We start from the raw sequence: 22,316 nt of genomic DNA on the forward strand, positions 1-22,316 counted from the left end.
AGGTGACTTGGAAACTACAACTAATCCAGAATGCGGCAGCTAGACTGGTGACTGGGGGCGGGCGGCGAGACCACATAACACCGGTCTTGAAAGATCTACATTGGCTCCCAGTACGTTTCCGAGCACAATTCAAAGTGCTGATGTTGACCTTTAAAGCCCTAAATGGCCTCGGCCCAGTATACCTGAAGGAGCGTCTGCACCCCCATCGTTCTGCCCGGACCCTGAGACCCAGCACCGAGGGCCTTCTGGCGGTTCCCTCATTGCGAGAAGCAATGCTACAGGGAACCAGGCAGAGGGCCTTCTTGGTAGTGGCACCTGCCCTGTGGAACGCCCTCCCATCAGATGTCAAAGTGATAAACAACTACCTGACATTCAGAAGACATCTTAAGGCAGCCCTGTTCAGGGAAGTTTTTAATGTGTGATATTTTAGTGTATTTTTGGTTTCTATGGAAGCCGCCCAGAGTGGCTGGGGAAACCCAGCCAGATGGGCGGGGTACAAATAAATTATTATTATTATTATTATTATTATTATTATTATTATTATTATTATTAGCACGAATTGTTCAGAAAGTGCCCAAAGCTTTCTTTTCAAATTGTGTAATGCGCTTAATTTTTCAGTATGCCATGATGCACAGACCAGTATCCAAACAAAGTTTTTTCAACTATGTGAAAAATACATATATTTTTTTCTACTTGCAGTCCACCACTCTGAAAAATACTGAAGCGAGTCCTCAGCACATCACTGCATTCAGCAAGCACAACTCATTGCAGTGCATACATCAATGCTATGTGACCAGTGTATGAAAAGCCAGAAAATATAACTTGAAAAGATAACTTCATTCACCAAACTCTCAACTGGAGAGCCTGTTACTTCCCTGAGTGACAATGTCTTGAAAAGATCTATCTAGTGATGTGTATCAGATGACACATAAGGACAGGAAAACTTCCCACATATTTGGTCCTTCTTGAACTTGCTCATTCAAAGTGGTTAAGAACAGCAAACAGGCTTGGTCGCATATGGGTTTCAAAGCATGACCTTAAAGGCAAAACCCTCCACAACTTAAGACTGATAGAGGAATACATCTTTTGTGTGTACTACCAATGCTGGTTCAACATCAAAATAAAATACTCCTGGGATGGAATGCCCACATCTTGTTTCACCTGCAGTGAGGCTGCAGAAGAAGGTTATAGTGGGTGCTGTTTTTCCACCCATCCAACGCTCAGCATGGTATGCATTCAGGAAGATGATAATTCAGACACTCTTGTGCTCAGATGACAGTGAGGAGAGCTGGTGTCCGAAAGATGATTGACTTGAGGGGTGGAGATCATGACACTCTGGGAGATCTTTCTGTAAATCTCAGAAATATATATTACACAAATCCCAAGTGTTTTGTCCCTGTTGGAACTGATAGATGAACCAATGCAAGACTTGATTAAACTTGTTTAAGTTTCTTATTAGCTGATGTCATTACCTTGTAATTAATTAGAAAACATTAGAAAGTAATGTTATATGTTTAGTAGGATATGTTTTATGTAGAGAAACTAAAAATTTTATAGGATTACCAGGCACTTTCAGAAGTTAAACTTAAAATTCTTTGGTTTTCTGAGAGCAGTTTATGTGCTTTTTAATGAAATGTGGATTGATCAAGCTAAATGTTGTCCAATCATAAAAATAATAGCAGATTTTAATTCCCCAGACCCAAAAACATATTTTTAAGACCCCTCACTGAAGAAATTTGGAAAAATTAACTTTCAGTCCTTAAAATGACATGCCCTAAATTGTGGTGGGCCTCTTGCGGCGTCTTGAATTGTGATGCTTATGTAAACTGATAAAAACACACAATAAAATTACTAAAAGGGGTAGGGTGGGGTTGCATAAGCAATCATTTTATCCCAGAAAGCCGCTGTTGCTCTGGGGGAGACCAGAGGCCACCTTCACACCATACTTTAGTATGCTATGATACTACTTTAAACAGTCATAGCTTCACCCAAAGAATCCTGGGAGCTATACTTAAGGGTGCTGAGAGTTGTTAGAAGACCACCTGTCTCCCTCACAGACCTGCATTTCCCAGTGTGTGTGGAATATGGGCCTCCTAATAACTCTCATACTCTTAAACTATAGTTTAAGTATGATTCTTTGGTGAAAGCCAAGACTGTTAAAAGTGGTATCCAGTGCAGTCATAAAATTCTAGGAGCCCACAAAGAGTCCTGGGAGCTGGAGTTTGTCCAGAGTTGTTAAGAGGACCCCTATTCCCTTCCCTCCAATTCCCAGGGTGGTATAGCAGTCCCACATCCTACAGTACTTTGGGAAATGTAGCTTTGGGAGGGGAATAGCAGACTCTCTTAACTCCCATCACGCTGAACAAACTACAGCTTCTAATTGATCGGTGATGTGGTAATGTTATATTGTATTATTTATGCAAATTGATTTTCTCTGGAGTTAAAGATCTGACTGGGACAAACCTTCTATGCTGAACTCGTATTTTGCACAATTTGTTTACGGTGTTTGTTTGATAATGTGTGGTTTGCTATGCCTAATAAAGGATTGACTTTTTTTAAAAAAAAAAAACTACAGCTTCCAGAATTCATTCATGGAAGCTGTAACTATTTAAAGTAGTATCATTGCATTTTAAATGTCTGGTATGAATATGGTCATATCACAAGCAGACAAGAAGAGCTCAGATAGGTTAGCCCAGGATCTGGCTTCTCCCTGTTTTTTGTACTGGGACTCTAGCAAAAGAATTCCCACCCACCCACCCCCCAGTGTTGTTCTGCTTGCATCAGTTGCCAGCCATCCCTTTTTGGGTTTCTCTTGAAGGATGAGGTGTTGTCACCACCCAAAGATTTGAGAGTACAGCGGTGGTGTTTATGTGTCATGTGCGGCATGGATCTGAGTGTCAAAGCTCCCCAACCCCCAGGGAAAAAAGAAAAGAATGTGTTGATGTTGTAAGATGTGACAAGACTGGTAAGATTGGGGAATTGCCCAAACTAGCAAATTCTAGTTTCTAGGAGTGAACCATGCTAAGACAGCATTTTGCAAAAGATCTCTGTGCCCCGTCCAGAGGCCATGAGGTTTGCATTGCCAGCAAGTTGCTCGGAAGCTGGGGATGGGTGGTAGATCAGTGGCCCCGGGGTCAATCCCTTGGAGCATCTCCAGGTGAGACTGGGAATGTCCCCTGTCTGAATTGCTAGGGAGCTGCTACCAGCCCTTCTGGACAACACTAAGCTAGATGAACCCAAGGGTGTGACTCTGCATAAGGAGACCAGGATTCAAATCCCCTACTCAGCCATGAAGCTCACTGGCTGACCTTGGGGCAGTCGCTTGCTTCTTAGCCTATCCTACCTTGTAGGGTGGTTGTTGGGATAAAATACACTCATTACCTTGAGTTTCTTGAAGGAAATGTGGGGCATATAAACCTAAGGACAAGGCCAAAGAGATAGAGAGAGCACTATTTATTTACATCAGAAGCTGTTCATCCAAAACAATTTCCCTTGCTTCACTGACAGTCTGTCCATCCAAAAGGGAGGAGGACCCATTGGTTATTCCACTTGTCCTTTCCCCCCTGGTGCTAAATCTTCCTGCTTGCGTACTTTTGGGGGTGGGGGGGAGAGCAGAGTGCTCCCTGGCCCTCTTCCTATTCTGTGATCCTCTGTGTGCAGTGGTTTTCGGCATCCCACACCTATGAATATTTGGTATTTGAGATTTTCTTCCACAAGAGTGTCTTGAGGCTGCTGAGCACCAGTGAGTGGTGGACCTCCATCTGGCTGGCCAAGCCGCTGAGGGTTGTGCAGGTCTTGAGCTGCTTCTGAAGCTCATCTTTCAGATCGGAGGGCGCCCCGTGGAGCAAGTACTCCTGCAGAAGCCCACACACCTTGGCCAGGTTGGGCTGGACCACGTCGCTCTTGCACTGCTTCATGAGCTTGTCGCAGGGGGCCACACAGTCCCTCCCGTAGGTGCAGTCCACGTTCTGCTCGCAGTGGCGCCCTTTGAGGAAGCCCCGGATAGTCATCTCTGTCGCCACCTTCCGGAGGTCCACCATCTTGAAGTCATGCCTGTCGTTGTAGCCCATGTTCTTGAAGCCCGCCTCGCAGATGTAGAAGTTGCCGTACATCCCGTGGAAGATCTCCTCCACAAACTCCAAGAGGCCAATGGCGATCTTCGCTCTCTGCGGCCAGGCTGGGGAGAACCACCGGTGGAGGACCCTGTGGATGGCCGTGGGCAGCAGAGGCTGCAGGAAGCGAGGGACCTCCACAGTATAGAGAGAGGTGTGGCGAATCTTCTCAGTGATGTACAGGTCCCCACAGTGCCCCAGCAGTTGGGAGGTGTGTTCCTTCTCATGCAGGGAGAGCGTCAGCAAGAAGTCGTTCAGCTGCAGCAGCGCCCAGATAGATTTCGCCTCTGCCAACGACAGTTTCCCATCTCGACTGACATCCGCCATGGCCATTATCTTGTTCACTAAGTTGGTGAAGGAGACCTGGTCACCTAGATTGGACTGCAAAAGACAGATAGTTTTTCATTTCATTTTACAGTCATACGTATCTCGTGTTGCGTTTGCTTCAGGTTGCGTCCCGCGGCGACCCGGAAGTATCGGAAAGGGTTACTTCTGGGTTTTGCTGCTCATGCATGCGCAGATGAGCAAAATGACATCATGCGCATGCGCAGAAGTGGCGAATCGTGACCCACACACGTACAGACGCAGGTTGCATTCTGCTCATGTTGCAAACGGGCCTCCGGAACGGATCCCATTCGCAACTAGAGGTACCACTGTACTTCATTCCTTTTTTCTATCCTTTCCCCCCCTTTTGCTTCTAGCCTTTATTACCATTATTAACTATCCTAAAATTGCAGTAGCAGGGTATTACATCATCTCATATCCAAAGCAGAAAAACAGTAAATAATACTGTTATGAGCTCGCTGGCTTCCCGCTGCTACGCCCACCCCTGCTGGCGACAGCCCCACCCCTTTGCCGTCCTTCCAGGACTTCCAACAGCTAGCTCTGTTGTTTTGGATCCTCAGCCCCCTGAAAACAAGAAACCCTTCCCCCATACCCTGCTGGTGTAGTGACAAACTCACTTTTAAGAAATTCAGGAGCATCTCCTTGAACTCATCCATCGATGTCCCCCGTGTCGGTTTGCTGAAAAGGACCACATCTCTCCTGGGGGCTGAGTCAGGGTTGCCATCAGCCTTGAGGGCCTCTTCAATGCCACATTTGATGATCACCTCCTTCTCTTTCCAGAGGCCGCTGTATACCTGCACCGAAGGAGAGGAATGTAACTTAGAGAGACAAACTGGATCTGCAGGACACAGATATATTTGACAGGTGCCCAAAGTTCACAGAATGTAGCATTGGAAGGGAAGACGCACACACACACCCCACACACAAAGGGTCACTTAGTCCAACTCCCTGCATCACAGGATTCACAGCTATGTTGACCAGCTGAAGTCTGTGCCTGTCAATATCAGAAGACAGATTCCAAAAAGGGCAGCCTGAATGATCAGGTGGATGCAACTCAATGTGTAAAGTGATGCATGCTGGGGCAAAAAAAATCTTAATTCAACACATGCACTCCTGGGGTCTAAATTGGACGTGGCGGACCATGAGCAAGAACTTGGTGCCATAGCAGAGAGCTCGATGAAGGTTTTGGGCCAGTTTGGTGGTCATGAAAAATACAAACCAGGCCTAGGGATCATCATGGAAGGAATTGGAAATAAACCGCCAGTGTCATTGTGCTGTTATACAGATCTAAGTTGCAACAGCGTTTGGAATATTGTGTGCTATTCTGGTTGCCTTGCCCCAAAAAGGATATTGTATATTATTATTATTTTAGAAATAATTTTTATTGGCTTTACAAATACAAAGTACAAATAAACAGAGAATAAAAATGTATATATAAAGATATTCTCTGAATCTCAAGACTTCCCCTATCCCCACCATGGGGTATCATTTTAAATAGCTACTACTGCATATTCACCAATACTCAATTTTTTATATCAAATCATATTATCCATCATAATTTTTACACTACAAGTGAAATCAAAATCCTGCCTTTGTTTCCATCTGCTTACAGTGGTCTCCTAAATAATTTATAAATTTTCCCCATTCTTTTATAAAGTTTTTGTCCTCTCGGTTTCTGAGTTTTCCAATCATTTTTGCCATCTCAGAATAGTCCATCAGCTTGGTTTGCCATTCTTCTCTGGTAGGGAATTTGCAAAAAGGATATTGTAGAGTTGGAAAAGGTTTAGAAAATGGCAAGCAAAATGATCGAGTTGATGGTGGAGCAACTCCCCTCTGAGGAAAGGACTTTTAAATTTTGAGAAAAAGATAGGCAATAAGATTAAAAAATTACAAAATTATACATAGCATGGAAAGAGGAATGGGTTTTCTCCTTCCCTCATGGACATTCAGTGACGCTGAATGTTAGGAAGATCCAGGACAGACAAAAAGTCTTTCATGCAGCACACAATTAAGCTTTGGAACTTGTTCCCACAGGAGGCAGTTGCAGCCAGCAACATGCATGGTTTTAAAAAGAGGATTGGACAAATTCACCAATTTAAATGACCACCTTCCCACCAGCATACAGCAAGACTTAAGCAGCCTGCCCAGCACTGTAATGTCTCCACCTCATCCCTGCTCCCTGCCAACAACTCGTGCCAACTTCAAAGTCCTTCCATTGCTCTAGCCAACGATGGAAGGTCAACCTACCTGCTGGGTGGGAGAGGACGAAAGGCAGTGCTGGAACACCAGTGTATGATCCTTGCAAAGGTCTTTACACGTCGAACCGGAAATTATTCCTTTATTATATTGGTCACACTGGAAAGGAGAAGGGAGAGAAAAGAAAGGAATCAATAACTGTTAGCTACCATATCCCACCTTTCCTCAAAGGAATGTGAGGTGGTGTATATGGCTCTGCTTCCCCTGTTTACCCTCCCTGGGATAAGGCTGAGAGACAGTGGCTGGTCCAAGGTCAGCCAGTAAGCTTCATGCCCTGGGGTTGGTGTCCCCTCAAACACTACAGTTCTATGATTATACAGCTCAGTTTCTTCAGCAAAGCAATGCGTTCCCATGTTACTTCCTTCCCTCCTGAACCAGGCAGGAAAGAGGATGTCATATTTGTCAGGGGAAGGAGAATCTCACATTTCTTCACTGCGGCCAAAAGCCCCTCCTGCTCCTTCCCCAGCAGTCTGGGACCATTCCTCATTGAACCATCATTAAATCAGAGCTCAGAGAACTCTTCATTAGAAGGCATCACTCTGGGCAAATAGCAGATGGCAAACAGCAGCCATCTGGCCATCGAAGTTCCTCTGGAGGCTCCTTATCCAGCAGCCAAAAGTTCCAGGCTTCTCTTCTGCTCACTCGGCTTCAGATCTATTATAGGTCCAAGTCCATGCAGCACCCCAGCTGACAAGGAACTTTTTCAATGGAAATGCTATCACAATAGACCTTAAGAGAAGCCTGGCTGCAGCTCCATCAGGTCAATGGCACATCTAGCCCACCATCCTGCTCTCACAGGGGCTGACCAGTTGTCCCGAAAGGAAGCCCAGAAGTAGGACCCGAATGCCTAGGACCTGCAATTCCTAGCAACTGATATTCATGCAGTCCTAGAATTGTAGAGTTGGAAGGAACCCCAAGGGTCATCTAGCCTCCAGCAAAGGAGACCCCACTGCCTTCCGATGTAATATTAACCATAGTAATAATAAATAATTTTGCAGATGTGGATGGGGGACACTCACAATGATCATCTGGCAGACGTGTCCTCTGCAGAGTTCTGAATAGGACGAGTAATGCATGTAGACCACCCAGCTGCCCACAAAAATGCCCAGCCAGGCAAAAAATAGGTACTTGACCTTGATGCCAGGAAGACGGCTCTGCGGGGTTGGGAAGAGAGAGCAAAAGAAATTTAAGGAGAGCCAAAACAGGTATGGAAGGATATATCTATATATACACAAAACCCACATCTGTCCATGGGTTACAGGCAAGGTGAAGGTCCCAACTCACGTACAGTGTCCCGGGCCCAGAAAAAACCCTGCTGGCACCACAACAGCTCAGGAGTAAACCCAGAGTTTCATTTTTGCTTTTCCTCTTTCAAAGTCTGCCTGGATGCCAGTATGCCAGTCAGCATGGCATATTGGTTAGAGTGTCAGACTGCTAGTACCTGGTAGAGACCAGGGTTCAAATGAGAAAGAGGCTCCCTGTCTGAAATGTTGGAGAGCTTCTGCCAGTCAGTGTAGACAGTACTAAGTTAGATAGAACAATGAGCCCAGCTTGATAAGAGGGCTGCATCTTATTTAAATTGGCTTATTATTTAGAACATGAGGACTAGAGCCTTATTTTTTTAGGTAAAAGGCTCAGTGGTAGAGCACCGGCTTTGCCTGAAGAAGGTCCCATGTTCAATTTCCAATGGCATCCCTAGGCCATGCTTGGGAAGACTCCTTGAAACCCTGGCAATCCACTGCTGCCAGTCAGTGTAGTTGATACTGAACTAGATAGACCAATGGTCTGTGTTGGTTTAAGGCAGCAGCCTTATTCAATTCACCTTCCTTCAGAACTTTGAGGACTAGAATTTTGCCATGATTGAGGGAGGGAGGGCCATAGCTTCCTATGTTCTTGTGTTAGAGGACTGTAGCACAGTTAGTTCTTGTGGTCCTAAACAAAGTGTTGAATTAAACAAAGGTCTGAGAGACTAGAGTTTTGAGTTTCCAGACAGATTTGGGACGCAATGGCTGTTTTTCTTACAAACTCTCCAACTTCAGTAATAATAACAACTCTTAACATCTCCACCCCTAGGAAAGGTAACCATATTTACGTTTTGAAATCAGGAAAGCTTGCACACTATGTTGTGAAGTTTCTGGTTAGCCTAATACAGATTTTGGATTTATTTTTACAGCTTACCTTTATTTTACTTTGTGACTCTTAGGTAGGAACTTGACTGTGCTGATTTCTTCATGTGAGTTTTGGGACTGGCGGTGGCGAGGGAGGTTGTCAAGCTATCTTGACCTTCACCAACCTGGAGCCATCCTGATGTTTTGGACTACAACCCCCATCAGCACCAGCCAGAAACACACAAACATCTGGCAAGCAAAGGCTGAGCTTAGATATATAAGTTCTGATGGAAGAATTGACTGGTTCCTCCCCCAGTGGAGAGTCAGCACTCTGAATTGTGGACTTTGCAGTTATGTGATGCACATTTTGCCTCTTTTGGGGCTTACTGGATGGAAATTCATGCCACTCTCACTGATAAAGGCCATCTCAGTCTTGCAAAGCAAAGGTGAATTATAATCTTTTCAGCAGCAGGTTGGGAGTCCTCTATTCCCAGGCATTTGGTGGGATAGTTTTTTAATCTTGGCATTGTGCTGACAATTATTCCTGATGTGTTTAGCGAATAGGAGGGCTGCTTTGGTTTTAACTGTCTGTATCATTTTAAAATTTTGTGTATTTCAATGACAGAGATTCCTTGATTCCTTTCCTGGAAAAGGCATCAAAGAAATTAAACTGACAAAATATTATACTGAGATGCTCCCAATGCAAACTGATAAGTCTGATTTGGCTCTGGGGCTGTGAACATTTCTTTCCTTACTCGATAAGTACCTCTCTCCTTTCGACCTGAGAGTTAATGGGCACCCTTGCCTAACCTTTTCAGGTGGGCAAGAAAGTACCTTGCCATTTGGCTAATTGGAGAATGGAAAGGAATCCCACCAAGTTTAGTGGGTGTTACTCCCAGGTAAGTATAATAAAATATTTTGGCCTTTCTCTTTAACCATGACCTGTACCTCTTCAGATGCAGTTCCTAAAGCATCTCAAGAAGGTAGCCACTACTGAGGTTTTCACAATAGGCAAAATATGTTGTTGTTGTTGTTCAGTCGTTTAGTCGTGTTTGACTCTTTGTGACCCCATGCAAAGCTTAATTCATCTGCCTTGTCACTGTTTCATCAGCTTAAAAAAAAATCCAACAGCTTGATTGACATGGCCCAGATTATCTCAATTTGGTGAGGGGGGTGTGGGGAGAAGTTGCAAAACAGTTTTAAAAAAATGTCCCTTACAATGCAACCCTATATTTGTTTAGTCAAATGTAAATCCCCTTGTATTCAATGGAGCTAATCATCCAATGGTATGCAGTGCATCTAGTCCAGCCTCCTGTTCTCACAATGGGCAACCAGATGCCTCCTCTGGGAAACCTGCAAGCAGGATTTGACCCTAAGAGCACCTCTTCCCCTCCTGTGGATTCCAGCAGCCGATATTCAGAAGAATCATTACTGCCTCTAATAATAATAATTGATAGCCCTTTCCTCCATAAATTTGTCTAATTCTCTTTTAAAGCAATTTAAGTTGGTCACCTTCCTTTCTGTAGGAGTGAGTTCCACAGCACTGGGTGAAGAAGGGTTTTCTTTTCCCTACCCTGAACCTTCCAACATCCAGCTTTGTTGAATGCCCACAAGTTTTAGTGCTATGAGAGAGAGAGAGGAATTATGCTATGCATAATTTTATAAACTTCTATCATGTTGCATCTTAAACTAAAAAGCCCCAACCTTTCGTCTAGGAGAGTTGCTCCATGTCCACTTTCAGTTGCCCTTTTCTGAACCTTTTCCAGCTCCCAGGCCAGAACTCTACACATTATTCCAAAACTGGTCCCCTCCCCCCATAGGTCCATTGGCCTTTGCACTTGGGAAAGAGATGCCCCCTATTCTAACACATGCACAGACCCGCCGGAAGCAGAGCAGCCTAGCCACAGCCATGCACTATTTCTTACCATCGTCTGCAATGGATGTTGGGAACACTGGAAGCTGCCATCTGCAGGGCCAGACCCTTGGTCCATCTACTTCAGTACTGTGCACACTGACTGGCATTCACACTTCCCCACACTTCAGGCAAGACATCTTTCCCCCAGCCCAACCTGGAGATGCCATTAGGGATTGAACCTGGGACCTTCTGCATGCCCAGCAGCTGTTCTGCCACTGAGTAGAAATCCTCTGGAAATATTTTCAACACTGACTGGCAGCACCTCTCCACCCATTCTGGCAGGAAGTCTCTTTCCTTTGCCCTACTTTGGATATCTGGACACTACTGCCCCTCTCCTGAGAGTGGCAGGATTCAAGAGACGTCTCACTGCCATTTCCAAGCCAGTTTTCATTCTACACACACACACACACACCCTTGCTTGATGTGAAGGGCACTTTGTGTTTCCCTGCTGCAGCATTTGCCTGGCATTTGGGCACCAGTGATGTTGCAGTGCAGAATGCCCCCAAACCCTTTTCCAATTGCCAGCTGGCCTGGCTGATTTGCATGGCTGCCTCCAAATGGGCCAGATATTATTCTCCAGCACTCAGAGGCATCCCACACTGTCTCTGGCCTTTCCTCAATATCCCCCCTCCCCCCCACAAACCAGTCCCCCAGCTTCATTAAAAATAATAAATACACGTGCTTCGACAGTGAACACACTTCTTTCAGGGGCTTCTGCTTGTAGAAGCGAAAACCCAAAAACCAGAAAAGGAGGGGGGGTGTACTAGAAAAGCAGATGAACTGGTGCAGTAGTTCTCCACCTGCTTGTGGGGCCAACCAGAGGGGGTCCTCCTTCGCCCCCAGAAGGTTCCTCCTGCTTTTTTTTACCTGCTGCACCAGGTAACGCCCAAGTACCCCTTTGGCGCTTAAGCGGTAAATGGTCCAGTGGTGGGGAAGAAGCTGCCTTTGACATTGACAAGCTTGTCAATTACAAGAGGCAAAGGCGCGCGGAGCCCCTGTATACAATCTCCAGCAAGAAGGGCGGCCTTTTTATCGTTATTTTTGCTCCGAAGCCTCATCCCATCTTGAGAGATCAATTCTCCGCCCCCGCCCCCACGCAGTACCTGCAAACGGCACTGAGCTTCAGCTCGGAGGCCAGAGAGACACCCCCTCCCCTTCCATCGTTTCTCTCTCCATCCGCGCCCGCCTTCGCTCTCACCTGCAGCCCCATGGAGAGGGGGCAAAAAAGTACCAGCTGCACAACCCTTCTCATGCTGGGCTCTGGCAGTGCAGGGGGGGGGTGTCTCTTTTGTTCCAAGCCCCTCCTGGAAAGAAGGGGGGAGGCGCTGCGCTCACGCCAGACTGGACAGGGCAGGGACTGGGGGGCTCGGTGGGTCCAAGGCAGTGGGTCTTCCAGGCTGGCCGAGGTGGGGGCCCCTGCTGCCTCCCCGTTTCTGCCGCATCTTCCTCCTTCTTCCTCCTCCTCCTCTGGATGATGCTGCGGAGACGCTCCTTAAAGGGGACGCCTGCCCAGGCACATTTCTGCCCGCCGATGGAAAAAGAGACCCGAGGGGGAGCTTCCCCCTCCCCTTCTCCTTCCGTCCACAATCGGGTCTCCAGCTTCCGCTTATAAGTCTTTGTGGCATCTTCAGGCAGAAGGCAGGAGGTTTTTGGGGGAAGAAGGGGAGCCTAGGCCCCCCCAAAAAAATCCCTGGAGGAGAGAAGGGGGTCTCCCAACCCCAGGAAGGGCAGCTGGCTTGCCACATTTGGAAATGGATGAAGTGGCGTTGGTACCTTCTGCAAAACACACTTGGCATCCTTCAACCTTAAAACTCACTCCTGCAAGAGGCTAGGAAGACCAACCACCTGGGCAGCGATAATCTTATTACTCGCCCTTCATCCTAAGGTCCGAGGGCATGTTACAACCATTTAAAATATAATTTTTAAAAAAGGAAAAAATAATAGCATTTCTGTATCAGGCCAGTGACCCACCTAGAGCAGCATCCTCTTCTCAGTGGCCAACCCAGTGAGAAACCTGCAGGCAGGACCCAAGCACAAGGACCTTGCAACATTCTCCTCTAATGTGGTTTCCAGAAGCATTGCTGCCTGCAGCTGGGGAGGTAGGCCAGAGCCATTGTGGTTAGTGGCTATGGATAGCGCTCTCCACCTCCATGAAACTGTCTAATCCTCTTTTGATGTCATCTTGCTTGGTGACTGTGGGAGTGAGTTCCACAGTTTAACTATTTAAAAATTTAAAAAAAGTTTTCCAAAACTTATAGTTACAGGAGGTACTATAGCAAAAAAAGCATTAAATAAAAATAACATCTAATAAAAATTAACAGAAGTCCATACAATGGCTTATATTTTAGATTTCCAATCTTTCTGCATCGGAAATCTTCAAAGCTCGAAATAGGGTGAGACCAATTGGAGGTGGAGGCTACTGATAGCTACTAGCCCTGATGGTTAGGTTTTGTGTGTGTGCAACAGGACCTCCAGTGCAGGATGCTCTTAAGACAGGATGCTCAGTCTAACCCACTTGTGTAGAAACAGAGGAAGCTGGCTTAAACTAAGTCAGGCCACTAGGTCCATCTAGCTCAAGACTGTATACACTGATCAGCAATGGCTCTCCAAAGTTTCTGGCAGGGTTTCTTTCCCAGCCTTGTCTGGAGATGCCAGCAGGGATTGAAGCTTGGACCTTCTGTATGCAGGACAGGTGCTCTGTATCTGTATCTACAGCCCTTCCCCTAAAAATAAACTTAAGGTTCCAGACCTCATGATTCTTAGTGAAGGGCTGATTTTTCCAGAGCTTTTTGGCAGAGGGTCTTTCACCAGTACTGTGTGCAGATGTCTCTGGGGACTGAACCTGGGGACTGAGCCTTCCATGTGCAAAGGAGATACCATACTCTACCCCTTCAACATAAAATACGATTCTAGTCCTTGTAGTTCAGTTGAACAGGAATGTGGGGATCTGCCTTCTATTGAGTCAGACCGTTGGTCCATCTAGCTCAGTACTGTATACACTGGCTTGCAGCAGTGTCTCTCTCCAGGGTTTCAGGCAGCGGTCTTTCTCCCCCAGCCTCTGGAATAAGATGGATCCAGAGCAGAATGGATTCTGAGTAGACTCAGTTGCCTCTGGAATAAGACCTCAGCCAATCCTGTCTGATGTTTTCTTTTCCTTTGCAATATTTTTGCCCTCTTAAGAGTCTCATCTCTGCACACCACAAACTGAAGGAGCTCCCAGGAAATGGTGCATAGGTCAAAAACACCACCCACCCTTCAAGAGAACAGCTGTGTTGGAGCGCTTCTCCCACAGAGGGGTTGGCACACCTGACATAGCCAGTAGGTGGCATGTTGAACTCAAGAAAAATAAAGTCTCCACCTGCAGATAGTTTGGAGTTAAAAGGAAATAACGTATTTACTCAAGTCTAATGTGCCATCGAATCTAAAGTGCACCTTAATTTCCACAACGTAATTTGGCCAAAAAAGGTGAGCATTAGATGTGAGTAAAAATGGTAGTTGTTATGTTTTTCTGATTCTTCTTCTGATGGTTATGCCTTAGAAGTATAAAATCTCTAATAAAAGCGAAGTTAATAGGAAAGAAGGGGAACATTGGTGGAACTTCAGACAGACTCCAGCTCCCAGCAGCCACTGCAGATCATCTGCTTTGGTTGCAGTCAGCCCCACGTTTCATCAATGGCATCTCCAGGTGGGGCAGGGAATGTTCCCTGCCCAAAGCCCTAGAAAGGCAGTGCCAGTCAGTGTGTGCAGTGCTGAGCTGGGTGGACCAAGGGTCTGACATGATCTAAGACAGCCTCCCTTTGCCCCTAAGATTCTGTTTATTAAAAGTCACCTTATTGTGATCTCTATCAGTGTAACATTCAGAACAGCCTAAGGTCACCAACAGTTCTGTGCCCCAAAGGTCATACAGCAGGCATAGGCAAACTCAGCCCTCCAGATGTTTTGGGACAACAACTCCCATCATCCCTAGCTAACAGGACCAGTGGTCAGGGATGGTGGGAATTGTAGTCCAAAATCATCTGGAGGGCCGAGTTTGCCTATGCCTGTCATACAGTCTACATGAGGAAGAACTTTCTGATGGCAAGAGCAGTACAACAGTGCTGTGGGATAGACTCCCTCAGAAGGTGGTAGACTCTCACTTCCTTTGAGGTTTTAAAGCAGCGGTTAGATGGCCATATGTCATGGATGCTTTAGTTGAGATCCCTGAATTGCAGGGGGTTGGAACAAAATGACCCCACTGCCAAAGTCCTAGCTCCACAATCCACTGGAGGAAAAGCCCCTGAGCTCTCAGGAACTAGCCTGACCCCATGGATGCAGGTTTTGGACCACTTCCAACATCCCCTCTCTCTTCCAAAGGAGGCATCCTTGATATGTGCATAGCCAGTCAATGGGGAAAGTGGTTTCTTGGAGGGTTTCAGGCAGGGGACATTCCCAGTCTCACTTGGAGATGTGAGGGGTTGAGCCTGAGACCTTCTGCATGCAAAGTGAGTGTTCTGCCACTGACCTTCCTAAGGGAATGACCCAAGCACAAGAGCATTCTGCCATTCTTTGACTCCCAGGAACCAGGATTCAGAAGCATTACTGCCTCTGATTGTGGAGGCAGAGCATAGCCTTATCCTCCATGAATAGCCTCATCCTCTATGACAGGAATGTCCAGCTTCCAAGAGACTGCGATCTACTGCCACTACAAAAACACTAGCAGTGATCTACCCATTCGATTGACCACAGTTGTTGAGCTTTTTTGGTTTGGTTTGGTTTTTTGGTCAATCAATCAGGATCAAGCGATCAACCAGGATCGACCAGGAACACGCCACAATTGACCAGTTCATCACAATTGAACAGTAGGACATCCCTGCTCTATGACATAAGAAGAGCCTGCTGGATCAGGCCAGCGGGGGCCCACCTAGTCCAGCCTGCTCTCACAATAGCTAATCAGGTGCTCCCATGGGAAGCCCGCAAGCAACAGCAACTCTCCCATTGTTATTCTCCATTATCTGGGTATTCATATGTAGACTGCCCCTGGGCATGGAGGTTCTGCAAACACAATAGACCTCCTTAAGAAGAGCCTGCTTGTGGCAGATGAAGCTGATTGACTGTATGGGACTGGCAGAAATGACTGGCAGAATCCGTGACCAGGGAGAAGAGTCGGCAGAAGAAGATTGGAAAAAAATTAAGGCCTATCTACAAAAATATTGTAAAATTAAGGAATGTTGAATGATGCTGGATTGAAATGAAGTGGTTTCAAGCTGTAACTATGATAAAATGACTTTCTTTTTGTAAGTAAGAATTTAAAGCTACAATAATTTAAGAGGTCGAGATAAGGATTTGCTGTATAAATAATCTAAACTGGGTATACAAGAAGGGGAGGTATGAGGAGGTCGGGGAAATAAGTTACAAGAAAATAAGTTGTGAAATTTATGTGTGTGTTTTTTAAAAATATTTTTATGTTTGTTTTTTCTTCTTGTTTGTAAAAAAATGGAAACTTTAATAAATATCTTTTTTTAAAAAAAGAAGAGCCTGCTTGCTGGATCAGGCCAGTGGCCCATCTAGTCCAGCACCCTGTTCTCACAGTGGCTAACAGGATCCCTATTATGAGAAACCCACAATCAACACCTGAGCACAAGAGCCCTCTCCCTTTGTGCGGGTTCCAGAAACTGGTATTCAGAAGTGCTACTGCTTCCTTCGGCGGAGGCAGAGCATAACCACCATGTAGTAGCCACTGATAGCCCTCTCCTCCTCCATGAATTTGTCTAAGGCTCTTTAAAAGCCATCTGCGTTAGTTGCCATCACTTCCTCCTGTGGGAGTGAGTTCCATAGTCAAACTACATGCTGCGGAAGAAGGACTTCTTTTTATCTGTCCTCAATCTTTCAACATTCAGCTCCACTGGATACCCACGAAAGAGGAAGAAGGACTTCTTTCTCTTCACTCTCTGTGACATGCATAATTTTACAAACTCTCTTTTACTTGCCTTTCCTCTAAACCAGTGGTTCCCAACCTTTTTTGGGCCACACCCCACCTAAGCATCTCTAAAATCCTGAACCACCACCCCAATTACATATAATTCATATTATTCAAAAAGTGAACTCCTATTCACGTGGAGGAAGCCTAAAAGGCCATTAACTTGGTCTAAACATTCTCGAATTCCCCCCCCCTTTAAAAATCAAATTGCCCCCCTGTGGGGCATGCAGTGGCGTAGCGTGGGTTGTCAGCACCAGGGGCAAGGCAAGTAATTTGCACCCCCTAACCCGTGGATTTGCGCCCCCTAACCCGTGGATTTGCGCCCCCTAACCCTAACCCCCAGATGTTGCGCCCGGTGCGGCCGGCCCCCCCTGCACCCCCCACGCTACGCCACTGGGGGCATGTGCCCCACATTAGGAACCACAGCTCTAAACCAAAAGGTCCCAAACTCTCAGGAGTCACTTGAGATAAAGCAGGGTGCCCCAGTTCTAGAGCCCTAGCAACTCAGCTCTTATTAGCCTAGAACACCTGTCTTGCCATTGTTCCCTTCCTCAGCCTGCTGCAGTTGCCACGGGTTTGAGTTTGGTTCTCCAGGGAACTGGGTGCCTGATGGTAGCTGAGTCAGGCTCCTTTTCCCCCCTTAAAGCACGGGTTTCCACATTTTGCTGAGGCAAGACCTTTAAACCTTGTGATAGATTGGGAAGAGGCAGCTGATCCAGATTTCTGTATTTTTGTTTCTGAGCTGGCCTTGGCAACATTACGTGGAAGAATTTCTGCCCGAGATAGAGGGAAGGGCATGTTCCAATTCCTTGGGGGTGGTGGAGGATTTTTCTATTCCAGCTAAACTTAGTGTGATGCCTTTGCAGAGGTCTCTGGTGGTTTGCTCAGTCTGGTGCTGACCACAAGCAGTTCCTGGCTGAACCTGCAAAAATGTGCAATCCTACTTTCACTCTTGTTATAGATGGGGGGGTGGCTAAACCCAATAAACTAACATATTTTCTCTTCACTGGCTGGCCTAGTGAAGAGCAAATCTGTTAACATGACAAATGAGCCATCTGAGAGGAATCCTTTGGTCTGGGGAGACAGATGTTGCCAAGGTGATGGTGTGTGTGTGTTTGAAGTGACAGGAAAAGTGAGTTTTTAGCAAGGTGTTCTGCGAAAGAGGAGGAGGAGGAGGGAAAGACTGGGATCCATGTTGGGCAGGCTGGCTGAGAGCTGGCTGGGAGAGATGCCTTGGGTTCCAGGGCTGCTCTGCTGTGGTGGACAAGCGCCTCTTGAAATGACCATGCTGTAAGATCTGGACTCCCTCCCTGCAGAGTGAAGGTGTAAATAGGTGAATAAACTATATTTCTTAAAACTATGACAGTCTCCGTTGTGTCTCAATTTTTCAAAGGAACACAAACCCTGGGTGAGTGCTGGGAATTCCCTGGCCTCTTGTTACTGCTTAGCAGAGAGAGGGAGAGGCACTCGGCTTTTCTAACAACTCTGAATGAGAGCTGTGTTGGGAAAGGGCTGTAGCTCAATGACAGAGCACCTGCTTGGCATGTGGAGGATCCCAGGTTCACCTTCTAGTTTCTCCAGGTAGAGGTCCTCCATCTGAAACCCTAGAAAGTCACAACCAGTCAGGTGTGAACATTACTGAGTAGATGGACCAAGGGCCTCAGTAGAAGGCAGCTTCCTATGTTCCTATTTAACTCAGAACTATGAAGACTAGAATCTTACTTAATTTTTAGGAGTAGGGCCATAGCTCCGTGGTAGACCACCTGCTTTCTGCCTGTGACTCTGGGGAGTCACTGCCAGTCAGAATAGACAATGCTGAGCTAGGTGGACTGATGCTCTATAACTCTGTGTCATGAAACTTCTTACGTCTGATCCTTCAGTGGCTTTGCAAAAGTTTTTGGCCCTGAAAAGCAGCCATAACTGGAATGAATGAATGAATGAATGAATGGATGAATGAATGAATGGACTAGGTGTTTGGAGTGCAGTGGCGTGGGAGGAAATCCACTGACCAGCCTTGCAAGCTCAGCAACTGGTTGGCCTCCCCACTCCCTGGGGTTGTCCCTACTATCAGCACAGCATCTTGCTGGTAGGCACAATGGCTATGCTCTTGCTCTGCAGATGGAAGCAGCAGGAGAGGAGAGGGCTCCTGTGCTCAGGGTCAGCCTGGAGGTTTCTGTTTGGAGCATCTCGCTGACTACTGATGATAATAGGATGCTGGACTAGGTGGGCCATTGGCCTGATCCATGAGGGCTCTCCTTATCTTTTTATTTAAGAGGCACCCTGCTAGATCAGGCCAAGATGGGCAACCCCACCAAACCCAGAATCCTCTTCTCTACAGGAACCCAGGAAGCTCCAGGAAGCCCACAAGCCAGGTATCTCTTTGCATCTTTACAGGGGGACATCCCTAGGTGCATGGAGTCAAGAAAACATAGTTTTGTGGTTGCTTTTATGTGATTGTTCTCATTTTAATAACAAGTTTGTCCTGTAGATGATGATAATTGCATAAGAACCAGCCCCTGACTTTATCAGAAGACAAAGAACTTGGCTGGCTGCCTTTCCCAACACACCCTGCTCTTGTTTTTTGATTTTGTCAACCCTTCACCCAGCTGGGGAAATTTTGTGTTGAAACCAGAAAGTGTTTCTGCTGGTGGTTTACAGTAAGTACAGAAGGCACCCTGTGGTGGACAGAGCCTCTTTATTACCGGGTGAAATCTGGGCTCTGGAATGTGAAGCAAGAAGAGACAACAGTGCTCCTGAGCCAGGTGCAGACTGCATTTCCCTCCTTGCCAAGAAGCCACTGAGAGTCTCATTTACATCAAGGATCAGAGAGAAGGATCACAGTTTGTGTGTTTTCTGGAAATGTTCTGGGTCATGCCATTTCTGCTGGCCACAGAGCCCATAGCCTGACATCAGGTCATATCCCTAGGCCATCTTGATTCATATTGTCTGCACTGACTGGCAGCAGCTGTTCTGGCTTTTAAGCAGGGGGCTCTGTACCAACCCTATGTGGAGATGCCAGCGGGGATTGAACCTGCAGCCTTCTGCATGAAAAGCAAGTGCTATAATACTGATCTATCTGCTAAAAATTAATAGATTCCAGTCTTCAAGGTTCTGAATAAAGGGACTGAACCTGAGGCCTTCTGCATTTAAAGCAGCTGCTCCGGTACAACAGAGGTACTGCATTTTCTGAACTGGTGTTTATACTGGCAGGCTATGAACAAGGGATAATTTTGAAAAGCAACATAGACTCAGTGCAGAACATGGAGAATTCCCACACAGACCTACCCTTTTTTCCTTTGCAGATTGCATTCTACAGAAAGGAAGGTTTCTCTTTATAAGTTGCCTTAGATAATATTTCCACCAGGGGCAATAAACCAAAGCAAACACCACCAGGTTCTGTCAGTGGGGGCCAAATCTCAGCTAAAGCGCAACCCAACGAGCTTCCCACCCAAAACTCTCACCTTCCCAACCCGCGTTTATATAATCCTGGCTTTCAACAAAAGCATCCAAAGTCCATCACCACAGAGAGGCCCTTGGGACCTGCCAGTGCCTTTTGCCAGAGTCACGATGGAGCAGTCTAACCTGGGAATAGCAGTGCACTTTGGAACACAGCAACACACCCATCGGTACACAAGCAGAGCTGTCACATATAATAAATGATATGTACAGATGCAAATTTAGGCCAATACACAGGAACCCTTGGATGCCAGATCTTACTCTGAGGAAAGGGCTACCAGCATGATATTATGGGCCCAGCAGGAAGGGGGCTTTTTCAGCCTGAGGGCCACATTCTCTTCTGAGCAACCTTCCAGGGGCCATGTGCCAGTGGTAGGTGAAGCCAGAGGCAAAAATGGCTAGAGCAATTCATGCAATTTTATCTTTTGACAGTAAGCTAGATTCTACACTTGTATGAAGATCCTGCAGGATCAGGCCAGTGGCCCATCTAGTCCAACATCCTCTTCTCACACTGGCCAACCAGGTGCCTCTTCTGGGTGGCCCACGAGCAGGACCTGAGCACAAGAGGCCTCTCCCCTCCTGCAACTGGTGTTACAGAAGCATTGCTTTCTCCAGCTGGGGAGGCAGAGCATAGCCACTGTGGCTTTTTTTTTAATATATATATAATTTTTTTTTTAGTTTTACAACATTTTTTAAACAATACAAACAAATAAAAAGACATACAAACATGTATAATTTCATAGCCTTTTTTTCATAACCCTCATTTCTCGGACTCCCCCATACCTCCCCTTTCTGCATCCCAATTTCCAAGATTGTTTCAGCAGCTTCTAAGTAGTTTTATCAAGTGTATGTCCTCCTAACCTTTCCTTCAACTTAATCTTATGTCGCTGTAATTCCCTTTTCTTTCTCAACACCTCGACATTTTAGCATTCCTCAATTTTATAATAGTCTTTAAGATAGATTTTAAATTTCTTCCAATCCTCTTCCACCGTCTCTTTCCCCTGGTCACGGATTCTGCCGGTCATCTCAGCCAGTGTCATATAGTCCATCACTTTCATCTGCCATTCTTCCAAGGTGGGTAGGTCTTGTGTCTTCCAATACTTTGCGATGAGTATTCTTGCTGCTGTTGTAGCATACAGAAAAAAAGTTCTATCTTTCTTTAACACCAATTGGCCGACTATGCCCAAGAGAAAGGCCTCTGGTTTCTTAGGAAAGGTACATTTAAGTACTTTTTTCATTTCATTATATATCATTTCCCAGAAAGCCTTAATCTTTGGGCACATCCACCAAAGGTGATAAAAAGTACCTTCAGTTGCTTTACATTTCCAACATTTATTATCAGGCAAATGGTAAATCTTTGCTAGCTTGACTTGGGTCGTGTACCACCTATAGATCATTTTCATAATATTTTCCTTTAAGGCATTACATGCCGTAAATTTTATCCCGGTGTTCCACAACCATTCCCAGTCAGCAAACATGATGTTATGACCAATGTCCTGTGCCCACTTAATCATAGCCGATTTAACTGTTTCATCTTGTGTATTCCATTTCAGCAGCAAATTATACATTCTTGACAAATTCTTAGTATTGGGTTCTAACAGTTCAGTTTCTAATTTTGATTTCTCCACCTGGAAGCCAATTTTCCTATCTTGTTTGTACACCTCCACATAGCCACTGTGGCTTTTGGCCATCGTCAACTACCTCCTCCATGAATTCGTCTAATCCTTTTTTTTAAAGTCACCTAGGCCATCTTTTCCCAGCCACCTAGCTTTTCCCAGTAGTGATGTAGTGATGTATGATGTATTTTCCCAGTAGTGATGTATGGAAGTGAAAGCTGGACCATAAAGAAGGCTGATCGCCGAAGAATTGATGCTTTTGAATTATGGTGCTGGAGGAGACTCTTGAGAGTCCCATGGACTGCAAGAAGATCAAACCTATCTATTCTTAAGGAAATCAGCCCTGAGTGCTCACTGGAAGGACCTGAAGCTGAGACTCCAATACTTTGGCCACCTCATGAGAAGAGAAGACTCCCTGGAAAAGACCCTGATGTTGGGAAAGCTGGAGGGCACAAGGAGAAGGGGACGACAGAGGATGAGATGGTTGGACAGCGTTCTCGAAGCTACAAACATGAGTCCGACCAAACTGCGGGAGGCAGTGGAAGACAGAAG

General features: G+C 46.0%; 1 protein-coding gene across 2 annotated transcripts; it reads right to left on the reverse strand.

Annotated features, from left to right (window-relative positions):
- Positions 1 to 3,438: 3,438 nt before the first annotated feature.
- DIPK1B (divergent protein kinase domain 1B) lies at positions 3,439 to 20,287 on the reverse strand. 2 transcript variants are annotated; one of them, XM_081178818.1, is made up of 5 exons: positions 20,154 to 20,287; positions 7,733 to 7,867; positions 6,705 to 6,812; positions 5,075 to 5,251; positions 3,439 to 4,493 (listed from the first exon to the last, which is right to left on the reverse strand). In XM_081178818.1, the coding sequence occupies exons 2-5, from the start codon at positions 7,787 to 7,789 to the stop codon at positions 3,681 to 3,683; spliced, it is 1,155 nt and encodes a 384-aa protein (XP_081034944.1). In that variant the 5' UTR covers positions 7,790 to 7,867; positions 20,154 to 20,287; the 3' UTR covers positions 3,439 to 3,680. The 2 variants fall into 2 exon arrangements, with proteins under 2 accessions (XP_081034944.1, XP_081034943.1); XM_081178817.1 differs by lacking the exon at positions 20,154 to 20,287 and adding an exon at positions 11,935 to 12,567.
- Between the last annotated feature and the right edge of the window lie 2,029 nt (positions 20,288 to 22,316).

This window comes from Podarcis bocagei, assembly GCF_964188305.1.
Source record: "Podarcis bocagei genome assembly, chromosome: Z".
NCBI lineage: Eukaryota > Metazoa > Chordata > Lepidosauria > Squamata > Lacertidae > Podarcis > Podarcis bocagei.